The sequence below is a fragment of the Pan troglodytes genome, chromosome 23, assembly GCF_028858775.2.
Source record: "Pan troglodytes isolate AG18354 chromosome 23, NHGRI_mPanTro3-v2.0_pri, whole genome shotgun sequence".
Taxonomy (NCBI): Eukaryota; Metazoa; Chordata; class Mammalia; order Primates; family Hominidae; genus Pan; species Pan troglodytes.
Window position 1 is genome coordinate 30,841,050 of NC_086016.1, and position 12,334 is coordinate 30,853,383.

The 12,334-nt window shown below is 44.0% G+C and overlaps 1 protein-coding gene across 18 annotated transcripts in view; it reads right to left on the bottom strand.

Annotated features, from left to right (window-relative positions):
* Positions 1-1,061: 1,061 nt before the first annotated feature.
* CHEK2 (checkpoint kinase 2) overlaps positions 1,062-12,334 on the bottom strand; it is a 54,424-nt gene continuing 43,151 nt past the window's right edge. For 14 of the 18 annotated variants that reach the window (XM_016938886.3, XM_063807644.1, XM_016938885.3 and 11 more), the window contains 6 exons: positions 10,229-10,315; positions 9,037-9,200; positions 8,454-8,569; positions 7,359-7,444; positions 2,457-2,537; positions 1,062-1,305 (listed from right to left, as the gene is read on the bottom strand). In XM_016938886.3, the coding sequence (XP_016794375.2) occupies positions 1,216-1,305; positions 2,457-2,537; positions 7,359-7,444; positions 8,454-8,569; positions 9,037-9,200; positions 10,229-10,315 (624 nt within the window). In that variant the 3' untranslated portion in view covers positions 1,062-1,215. The remainder of the gene's footprint in view (positions 1,306-2,456; positions 2,538-7,358; positions 7,445-8,453; positions 8,570-9,036; positions 9,201-10,228; positions 10,316-12,334) is intronic. The other 4 variants (XM_016938887.3, XM_016938884.3, XM_016938888.3 and 1 more) reach the window with 1 other exon arrangement.

Genomic DNA, 12,334 nt, shown 5'->3' on the forward strand with positions numbered 1-12,334 from the left:
CCTGTGACATGACAGTGGCTAGAGGACCTCACTCATAGAATCACTGTGAGGACAAGAGCAGCCAAGGGTAAGTCTTTGCACAGGGCCTCCCTGGTCATTATTGGGTCAACAAGACATAACCACATGCCTTATCTCCACTTCCAAAACCCAAACAGCTCTCAAAAACAAGTCATTGTAGCTCATTTGGAAGAAAAGACTGATATGAACCAATATGCAACTACCTATAATCTTTCTCTATCCCTCTTACTGTGAATATTTGCTGTGGAAATATTAACATGTTTGGTCTCCACTGGGGTAGGACTCCACATGTGTAGGACTCCACTGGGGTGCTACACATACACATCGTAGATACGCCTTACCACCTTCCTAAAATTGGATAATTAAATTTCACAACTTATCTAGCCCAAAGGTTTCAGAGACTGTAGACCTGTATCTTTATGAGGGCGAGGATGAGAATATAACCTGGCCTGTTATTATGCACCAAGGTACCTGCTGTTCTCATGAAGATGTCAGCAGCCAGCCAGCCAGTCTCTACAAACTCCACCCCCAACCTCGCTATGCTCCCTTCCCTGGAACTTTCCAAGGGGCCCTTAGAATTTGTATTCAGCTCTCACAGGCTGAGACCAGGGTGACATCCTGGGAAACCTGCCTAGTGATAGCCAAGGTGTAGCTCCAGATGAAAGGCACACAACTTTAAATATAAAAAAGCCATTCAGGCTAGGTTCAGTGGCTCATGCGTGTAATCCCAGCACTTTAAGAGACTGAGGCAGACGGATCACCTGAGGTCAGAAGTTCAAGACCAGGCTGCCCAACATGGCAAAACCCTGTCTCTACAAAATATATAAAAATTAACAGGCATGGTGGCGCATACCTGTAATCCCAGCTACTCAGGAGGCTGAGGCACAAGAATCGCTTGAATCTGGGAAGCAGAGGTTGCAGTGAGCCAAGCCTGCACCACTGCACTTCATTCAGGCTGGGCAACAGAGTGAGACTCCATCTCAAATAAATAAATAATAAAGCCATTCAACTAAAGAACCGATTATCAAGCAGAAGCACAAAGCCCAGGTTCCATCAGGTTTTTAATTGTACATCAGTGACTGTGAAAAAGCAATTATTCCCATAATTAAAATACAAACTATAAAAAAACAGACTCAAAGAAAAGAAAGATGACAGAGTGAAAGAAGGTACATTTCTTTCGTGTTCAAACCACGGAGTTCACAACACAGCAGCACACACAGCCGGGCGCTTTGTGGTCTCGGCACCCTCGGCTTCCCCTTCACGGGGCCGCTTTCGACTAGTAGAAGGCTGAAAATAAAGGAAAATGGAGAAATGTTCAAAAGAAAATCACTGGCTTCTTTAAGATTATCAAAGTTCCTCAATATGCTTCCAGTAAAGTGGGGGCATTTGATGTGAAATTCTAGAACCAAAAATTACTGGTTGTCATCATTGACAACTGAGTCCTCACCACAGCCCCCAACTCAGACATGCTTATCTAATAGATATTTATCTCCCTTATGGCTTCTGACCTCTGAACGATGTATACTGAAAGCAAGTAGCATAACCAACTTCCTCTTGATTGTCCTCTTCTAAATATCAAGTTTAAAAGGACTATAATACCTCTCAGTCGAAGCCCCAAGTCTTGGTCTTTTGCGGGAAGACAACCTTTGTGCCTTAGTTGTTTTCCCATATATAAAATTGGGAGGAAGGCTGGGTGCGGTGACTCACAGCTGTAATCCCAGCACTTTGGGAAGCCGAGGTGGGCAGGTCGCTTCAGGTCAAAAGTTCGAGACAAGCCTGACCAACATGGCAAAACCCCATCTCACCTAAAAATTCAAAAATTAGCTGGACACAGTGGCGGACACCTGTAATCCCAGATATTCGGGAGACTGAGGCAGGAGAACTGCTTGAACCCAGGAGGCAGAGGTTGCAGTGAGCTGAGATTGCACCACTGCACTCCAGCCTGAGTGACAAACCAAGACTCTGTCTCAAGAAAAAAAAAATCGGGGGGAGGAAACAGTGGGAAAAAGGACAGCTACCATTCAACAACAACAACAACAACAACAAAAAAGCAGGACTGGAATTAACTTATACTCACAAAGAACTTTAAAGAATAAAATTGTAATCAAGGAATCAACTACTGACCCAAATTTTAATTTTTTCAACAAATTTATATTTGGACCTCTAATAGAGTCTTTCGAAATTGCCTTGCAGGTGACCTTTTGGATGACAATCCCTAGCTGTGCTTATCTGTCTATTATGTGTTAGATATTAAACATATCCTGCATTTTTAAATCTAAGGGTGCTGGAGTGAATCAAGTTAAAACAGAGTTTCTACTACATTATAACTGAAACAATGTTAAGCAATTGCTACTCAGGAAAATCTTGAATTTCATCATCTTTGCTTATCAGCTCCTTAAGCCCAGACTACATTTAGTGATCATCAGGAATACGAATACCTGGGCTAGAACCTGGGGTAGAGCTGTGGATTCATTTTCCTCAGACAGAAGATCTTGAAACTTTCTCTTCATGTCTTCATCCTGTGAGGGAATTAAAAACATAAGTAGCTGTGTCTGAAGGATAATAAACTCCTAGAATGACAGGGCTAGCATGCCCCTGTGGAAAGAGGGAGGAAAAAATGTCCGTCCAAGAATCATCCCCTTGATGAAGCTCCCACAGCGAAGGCATTATGTGTTGCCCCCCTCTACCTTCCCAGAGGAGTCTAATTAGCAGTCAATGCTCCATCAATCCTGGCTGACTCACATCCACATGCCTAAAAGCTCTCAGTGGGTCAATCACAGCCTCCAGCAGTCAAGAGTTTCTGAATTAGTATCCAAGATCCTGAGAAAGGTGGCAGTCAGGAGGCCAGAGGCTGGGCCTGACTCCGTGCAGCTCCTCAAATCCTTCCCGGACCACTCTCCACCTGCTGCCCCTGCCATGAATGAGGCCAGTCACCCAGACTGTCCTAACAACCAGCCCAGCACCCTAGGAAAATTCACCCAGCAGATGCCATACAAATTTTCAGAAGTACTTAAGCCCACAGTATCCCAGAGCTCAGGTCTAATGAGAAAGGGAGACAATAAACAGAACCAAGCATTTTGTTTCTGCTGCAGGAGCGGGAGGTGAGGGGTTTCATGCTGCAGGAGCGGGAGATGAGGAGGGCACAGACAGTGTGTATACGAGTAGCTCCCACCTCTCTGGATGCTCACTTCTGCAGGGTTCAAGGATTTGCATTAGGAAACCCTGAGAGGTGGTCTGGTGCAGCTCTCCCCATCTTCAGCAAGGTGAAAGGAACATCCATAACTAGGAATGTGGCCTTTGAGTGCTGGCCAGAAGCCCAGCTCAGCCACTCACAGGTGGCATGTGCAGAATACAGACCCAGAGTTATCTGATTCCAATGCCTCATGTACTTTCCCACCCAACTCCAGCCCCTCCTCCCACTGAGCCAAGCATACCACAGTGGGGAAAGGGAGAGGATACAGTAAAGTCCTCCACCATTTGGCAATTTGATGGATATGGAAATTTTACAACACTAGGTTGGGCATGGTGGCTCATGCCTATAATCCCAGCACTTTGGGAGGCCAAGGTGGGAGAATTGCTTGAGGCCAGGAATTTGAGACCAGCCTGGCAACATAGTGGGACTTCGTCACTACAAAAAAAATTAAAAATTAGGCCAGGCACGGAGGCTCACGCCTGTAATCCCAGCACTTTGGGAGGCCAAGGCAGGCGAATCGCCTGAGGTCGGAAGTTTGAGATCAGCCTGGCTAACATGGTGAAACCCCTTCTCTACTAAAAATACAAAATAAGCAGGGCATGGTAGTGCACACCTGTAATCCCAGCTACTCAGGAGGCTGAGGCAGGAGAATCGCTTGAACTCAAGAGGCGGAGGTTGCAGTAAGCCAGGATCACACCACTGCACTCCAGCCTGGGCAAAAGAGTACAACACTGTCTCCAAAAAAAAAAAAAAAAAAAAAAAATTTAAATTAGCCAGACATGGTGGCATGCACCTGTAGTCTCAGCTACTTGGGAGGCTGGGGCAGGAGGATCACTTGAGCCTGAAAGTCATGGTGCAGTGATCATGCCACTGCACTCCAGCCTAGGTGAGAGAGCAAGACCCTGAGGAAGGAAGAAAGGAAAGAAGCAAGGAAGGAAAAAGGGGAGGGGGGACGAAAGAAGGGAGGGGAAAGGAATGGAGGAGAGGGGAGGGGGAAGGAAGGAGGAAGAAAGAAAGAAGGAAAGGAAGACCAGGCATAGTGGATCACGCCTGTAATCCCAGCACTTTGGGAGGCCAAGGCAGGACAGATCACTTGAGGTCACTCTGTTTTGAGTTTCTCAGTGTAGCTCCCCATTGCCATTTGACAGCAGCAAGCTCATCTGGATTCCACTCCGCACCCTCTCACGGCCTTACTTAGGATCTCAATTATCTTGCAGTGTCACTCTCAAAAGTCCATCTCTTGGCAGCCCTTCAGTGAAGCCAAACAGAGTGGTCACAAGCCTAATCAGGCCTATATTTAAAACAAGTAATCAGGTCAGGCACAGTGGTTCATGCCTGGAATCCCAGCACTTTGGGAGGCCAAGGTGGGTAGATAACCTGAGGTCAGGAGTTCGAGACCAGTCTGACCAACATGGTGAAACCCCATCTCTACTAAAAATACAAAAATGAGCTGGGATGGTGGCAGGCACCTGTAATCCCAGCCACTTGGGAGGCTGATGCAGGAGAATCACTTGAACCCAGAGGTGGAGGTTGCAGTGAGCTGAGATCACACCATTGCACTCCAGCCTGGTAGACAAAAGCAAGACTCCATCTCAAAAAAGGAAATAAATAAATAAACATTGATTTTCTTCATGATGTCTACAATTATTCCAAAATATTAAATTAGCCAGGAACAGTGGCTTGTGCCTATTATCCAAGCACTTTGTGAGGCTGAGGCGGGAGGATCCCTTAAGGCCAGGAGATCAAGGCTGCAGTGAGCTATAATTGCACCAGTGCACTCCAGTTTAGGCAACAGAAGAAGACCTTGTCTCCAACAGTAAATAAAATAAAAATTAAATTATAATATCCCTTGAAAGTAAACAGAAGAAATCCTCTATTTCAGGCAGTAAATATGAGGCAGAGAGTAGATGTAAGGGATGCTCCCAAAACTGGGCACTCTGTTAATGACAAAACAGAGACCAGAATCCACATTCCCAACACTCAGTTCAGTGCCAGACCCACAAAACCATTTGGTTTTTTCAAAAACACTGAATTTTCCCAAAATAAAACCCAAACTATCACTAACAGATGTTTTAGATGGTCAGTCTTCATCCTTGTCTTCATTCAATGCTCATTCCTCCTTTTACTGCAAAAACAAAAGGTGGCTAAAAGAGTATTCCAGGGAGATCCTGCAACAGAGTTGAACTTCACCTTCTCCTTGGTTGTTAATAAGTTTTCTTTGACACAAAGAAGTACAAGAAAAATAGGCTACGCTTGCTCATAAATTTCAGGCAGATGCAAACCCTGTTCCCAGGCTCAACTGGCCAGCTCTATTTTTTGTTAGAGATGAACACAGCTCCTGTACCTCTACATTTAGACCCAAGAGTTTCCCTATTAGGACACATGAAAAGAGCCAAAAGACATGTTTCTCTTTTTCATCAAAATTAAAATCCCCACATGCAAAGGCACCCTTTGTTTCCAAACCCCTTTCCTCCAGGGTCCCACTGTTTCAAATCTGTGTGGTCTATTAAATGCTAAATCATCTGACAGATTTCTTCTGGGGAGACTGTAGTTTCCAGGGCAACATCCAAACACATATATGTCTTTTTTTTTTTTTTTTTTTTTTTTTTTTAAGTTTTTGTTGTTCTCAACCTGAGCTGGCCTGAGCAAAACTGTTAGGTGTAGAGGATTGGAACACAGAACAGGGACAGTCTTCCCAGAGTCCCAGAAGTACGGGTCGGAGGCTGGATTGCCCAAGGAGTTCCTGGACCAGTAATCCCCAGAGAAACAGCATTTAGCTCAAGTAACAGCCTCTAGCTCAAGCTACCAGTTCTGTCCCCCATCTCCACAGAAAACGGATTGATACAGTTTGGCTTTGTGTCCCTACCCAAATCTCATCTCAAATTGTAATCCCCAGGTGTTGAGAAAGGGACCGTTGAGAGGTGATTGGCTCATGGGGGCAGTTTCCCCCAGGCTATTCTCGTGATAGTGAGTGAGTTCTCACGAGATCTGACAGTTTCATAAGAGGCCCTTCGCCCTTCACTTCCTTCACAAGCTCTCTCACCTGCTGCCATTAAGACATGCCTTCTTCCCCTTCCACCATGATTATAAGTTTCCTGAGGCCTCCCCAGCCATGTGGAGCTGTGAGTCAGTTAAACCTCTTTTCTTTATAAATTACCCAGTCTTGGGCAGTTCTTTATAGCAGTGTGAGAACAGACTAATACACAAACCAAAAAAAAATTAATAGAAAGGGGCATGTCTGTGCTGAATGGAACTGCTCGTTACAGAAGACCAGACATCTATCAGAAAAACCTGCCCAATGCCGTGGCTAATTCCAAAACTAAAGATTAACCCAGCAAAGCCACAACATACTTCCAACTCTTGGCAGTTCCAAATGAGGTCAGCATTTAAAAATGGCAGCCCCAACCCCTAGCAGGAGCACAGCGGTAATACAGATGAAAGGTGCAGGTGACAGCCTTCATTAAGGACACATTTACTCACCTGAATGAACAAGCAGTGGGACCCTTTATACCCAGTCACTTGGGCTTGAGAAATAGCTGGATTCTCCCCAGGGAGGCTGTCCTCCTCCCCCTCCCCCACTTCCCTGATTTAAGGTTGAAGATGGCTGGAATGCACCCCACCTATGAAGAGCGGTGGACATGGCTGGGGGTAGAGCCAGAACAAGCACTCAAAAGAACACAGGCCAAACAGGAGACTCGGGGCAGCCAAGTGGAACCAGAACAGGACATAAAGTGAGCGTGTACATCCAACAGCCATGAGTAATATCAAAAAGGTTGTAGCCTGGCCAGCACGGCGAAACCCCATCTCTACAAAAAATAAAAAAGTAGCTGGGCATGGCAGCATGCACCTGTAATCCCAGCTACTTGGGAGGCTGAGGCAGGAGAATCACTTGAACCCGGGGGGCAGAGGTTGCAGTGAGCTGAGATCGTGCCACTGCACTCCAGCCAGGGTGACAGAACGAGAACCTGTCTCAAAAAAAAAAATAAAACAGTTTGTAACCCATCCTCCAAGATACCCCCCATACATCTAAAACAATTAGATTAAACAGACTCAACAAAGTAAACACGTTTCTGTCCTCTGTCTCATGTCTCTCAGGCAGCAGGGCTTCCCATGTATTTTATGCTAGCAGGCACTGTCCCACACCCACCTGAAGCCACGGGTGTCTTAAGGCTTCTTCTGTCGTAAAACGTGCCTTTGGATCCACTACCAACAACTTCTTGACAAGGTCCAGAGCTAAAGCAACAATTGGGCAAATCACAGTGAAAAGGATAAATATATTATCAGTAAGAGTATGACAGAATTAACAGGCCACCATTCAGAAAGAGCAGAGAGGGTCTGAGATCATCACGGAGTCAGCAGACAGGGCCCCCTAATCTTCCTCACTCTCTGTATTCAGAGTACTGTGAGAAGACCAGGAATGATAATGACACTCCCTGTCTCCTACTGCTGGGACGTCAGTCACGACCTCTTCACTGCCTGTTCCCTCTCTTGTTGCTAGACTCAAGGTCGAACTAATTAAAGCTAAACTTCTACCCAATTCTAAGATACTTGGGATGCACAGCAAACTCTCTCTGACATCTACAGATGGATAGGTGACAGTTACTCAGCCAGGGAGAGGCTCCCTGGAACTGCAGACTTGTCAGAAATAAAACTTGGCTACTCCAGCAAGCAACAAATGCACGCTGGCCTGTATATTACAACATTATTATTCCTTAAATATTCTGACATTTAACACAATCACCTATGTTATGTTATTTGACATTTAATTTTCTACTTTCTCTTCAGGGAACTAAAGTTGCCAGGATAAATTATAAAATACAAGGTAACTAATGACATCTAGTTTTTACATGCTTGCTTACTCAAAGGAAACCTTGTAACTAAAAAGTTACAAGTGCATTTATTTTGCTCACTAAAATAGGTACCAGGCACTTGTGTACATGATACTTAACCCTCACAAAAACCTTTTAAGGTAGGGTTTATTGAGGGTCCCTTTACACAGAAAGAAATTGGAGATGGAGGTTAAATAACTTGCCTAAGGCCACACAGCTAAGTAGTAGCAGACCCAGGACCTGAGTGCATGCTCTTAATAATTTCCAGTGCCTCTCAAATGGTGTGAAACTAACAATAGAAAATAAGAACAGAATTGACAGGAGAAAACACCATGGAATTTGGGAAGAAACTCCCACCACAGCACATACACATTTTAGCATACCACAAATTCTTAACCCTTTCATATTCATACCTTTCTCTGAGACTTCTGCCCAGACTTCAGGAATGAAGTTGTATTTTCCACTGGTGATCTGATCCTTCAGTGACACTTGAGTCCTATGCTCAGAGAAAGGTGGATACCCACTAAGGCTTAATATTGGTAGAGAGAGAAAGGAAAAGAAATCAAGTGGCATTCTCAGTGGCATTCAGATATAAAGATTTCTTTTTCAGCATAATGAAAAGTCAGATTTTTCTTTAAATCAATGGTCAAAAAGTGAGCTAGGCTGGGCACAATGCCTCATGCTTGTAATCCCAGCACTTTGGGAGGTCGAGGCAGGAAGATCACTTGAGCCCAGGAGTTCGAGACCAGCCTGGGCAACATGGCAAAACCCCATCACTACAAAAAATAGAAAAATTAGCTGGGCATGGTGGTGTGCATCTGTAGTCCCAGCTACTCGGGAGGCTGAGGTGGGAGGATCACTTGACCCAGGAGGCAGAGGCTACAGTTAGCCAAGATCAAGCCACTGCATGCCAGCCTGGACAACAGAGCAAGACACATTTGTGACTTCATCTAATCACCTCCTACCAGTCTGTGCAGCAATGAAAATATTTCTTACCAGATAAAAAGAATAACTCCTAAACTCCAGCAGTCCACAGCACGGTTATACCCAGCAGTCCCAACAGAAACAAGAACTTCAGGCGCCAAGTAGGTGGGGGTTCCACATAAGGTTCTCATGAGAGAGGTCTCTCCCAAAATCTTGGAGTGCCCAAAATCAGTAATCTAAAATTCAGTACAAAAGGGAATAATGTTGAACTTGCCATAAAATAAAAAGATTAACATAGTCTGCCAGTCCAAGAAGACACGTAGGCTAGATCAGTTTCTATTGTACAATTCACACCTGCCATTAATCTGGAATTTACAGATTCATGTCTTTGCAAGTTAGGACATTTAATTTTGCTTAAATTAAAATTCCTGAGCCTAGGAATCTCAACACTCAGGCTTTCCAACTTAACCTATGTCCTCTGTAATCTTGCAAAAAGCTTATTATCTTTATCACAGACACTTCAGGATTCTAATTAGTTCTACATGGTTCTTAGACCCCAGTGTCTCAAACTTGGCTGCGCTATGGAATACCTGGGGAGCTTGGAAACACATGCTTATACCTGAGTGCCACTCTCAGCTTCTGAGGTAAAGCCTGGGTGTCATAAATCCTAACAAGAGATTCTAAAGTGATGCCAGACTTGAGAAACAGGGAAAGGCAGTGCATGTGATTACTCATTCATTCATTCACCTATTCTGAGATGATGTCTCGCCCTTTTGCACAGGCTGGAGTGCAGTGGTGCGATCTCAGCTCACTGCAACTTCTGCCTCCCAGGTTCAAGTGATTCTCGTGTCTCAGCCTCCCAAGTAGCTGGGATTACAGACACCCACCACCATGCCCAGCTAAATTTTTGTATTTTTTGCCATGTTGGCCAGGCTGGTCTCAAACTCCTGACCCTCAGGTGATCTGCCCACCTCGGCCTCCCAAAGTGCTGGGATTACAGGTGTGAGCCACGGTGCCCAGCCCACTCTTCCATTTAGACCCCTCCTCTCTCTCTAAGCACAAAGGTCACTTGTACACAACAGAGCTCAATAAATGCTCATTCGAATCTGGATAAGAGCAGTATCACCTGATCTCTACAATAATTGGTAACAGTGAAAGAGTCAGATTCTCATCCTTTTTACGCTCCCACTTTTTATTTGAGGAATTAAAAGTTTCTGAACAAGAATCTACAGGAATAGCCACATACAGAATGCCAATTTCTTACCTTTATAAGACAGTCCTCTTCTTGAGATGACAGTAAAACATTCTCTGGCTTTAAGTCACGGTGTATAATACCGTTTTCGTGAAGGTACTACACAGAAAGGCAGGCATGACCCTCAGATTCATGCAGTAGATACTTAAGTAGAATCAAAGTTACCAACACACACATCTCACAGCTGGGTGAAACCGTAAGCCGTGATACACACAACCATATTCTCCAAAATCATAGAAAACTGTTGGGGTAAAGTTTACAAATTTGTTTGAGAAGATCTTTAAAAAGCAGGGAAATGAAAAAAGCAACTTAGAAGAATTAACCTTTCATTTCACTTTAAGATAATAAACAACTCTTCACACGGCAGAAATGTAAGGTGTCAATTTCAATAAAAATTCAAATGGGTAACAGAAAATGTTTTGAGAACATACCAAATAAACACAAAAATTCCACCAAAATGATATATTTGGTTATTGCAGTCCTGAGAATATTTTTAAAGGGAATTTATACAAATATATATTTGTAAATATCTATTTATGTGATACAAAAATATCTGTTTATGTGAGTTAACCTATTCCTCAATGCAAAGACTTTGTCTTTGAAAAAACTATTGTCTGAAATAGCATATAAAAATGAACAAACACCAACATACTATACCATATTTCTTTTCTTTTCTCTTTTTTTTTTTTTTCTTGAAACAAGGTCTCACTCTGTCCCCCAGGCTGAAGTGCAGTGGCACCACCTCAGCTCACTACAGCTTCAACCTCCTCAGCTCAAGTGATCCTCCCACCTCAGCCTCATGAGTAGCTAGGACCATAGGCACAACGCATGCCACTTCGACCAGCTAACTTCTTTATTTTTTTGTAGAGACGGGATCTCACAATGTTGCCCAAGCTGGTCTGAAACTCTTGGGCTAAAGTGACCTTCCCACCTCAGCCTCCCAAAGTGCTGGGATTACAGGCATCAGCCACCATACCTGGCCATATTTTTTTAGGAAACAAAATTTTCACATATCCACAAACTGTACTCAATTCATGTTAATATTCTTGGTTACTCAATATAAATAAATGGAATAAACCAATAAGGGAGCAATACACTGAGTAGGTGACAGCTACCATTAAAAAGGGCTTGCATTGTACCCCATAAACATGTACACCTACTATGTGCCCACAAAAATTAAAATTAAATTTAAATTTTTTTTTAAAAAGGCTTGTGGGCGGGCACGGTGGCTCATGCCTGTAATCCTAGCACTTTGGGAGCTCAAGGCAGGCGGATCGTTTGAGGTCAGGAGTTTCAGAACAGCCTGGCCAACATGGTGAAACCCTATCTCTACTAAAAATACAAAAAAAAAAAAAAAAAAAAAATTAGCTGGACATGGTGGCAGGCACCTGTAATCCCAGCTACTGGGTAGGCTGAGGCAGGAGAATCGCTTGAACCCAGGAGGTGGAGGTTGTAGTGAGCCGAGATCGTGCCATTGCACTCCAGCCTGGGCGACACAGTGAGACATCATCTCAAAAAAAATAAATAAAATAAAATAAAAATAAATTTAAAAGGCTTGTGTTTATGGGCTTCAATCTTCTCTGGATGTCCCTCTGGGCTAGAACAAAAATTTTTTGCAAAACCTTTACTGGGAAATGGATCTGGTGAAACCTCCAGGGAGGGCAAACCTAGGTAGATCAATCATAAAAAAATTTCTCTCGATCCTCACTCTGTACAAGGATTGCTCCCAATCACTGCATTTCCTGCAAGGAGTGGGTTTTCAAGAAGAGACTGGAAGGGAATGGCCACAACCACATTTGGTCTGGGAAATGGTGATGTTCCTCAAAGCAAGTGCCACCAGCTATTCTTTCATCTAACACCTACTGAATAGAGATGGCTATGTTCATACCCTGCCGGCCCACCCACTGCAGCGAACAAGATGCTGCACCTGAAGGGAAACACCTAGTTCTGAGCCATGGGGGACCAACCCATGTGTCACAATCATCACAACTTGCAGCTCTGCCCTCAAACCTGCCCAGCTCCCACTCTGAGTTAAGAGAGATTTCTACAAGGATCAAGCAGAACTAAAGAACTAATGATCAAGACCCCTCCAGAAATACCTCCAAGCTAAAGATAGGC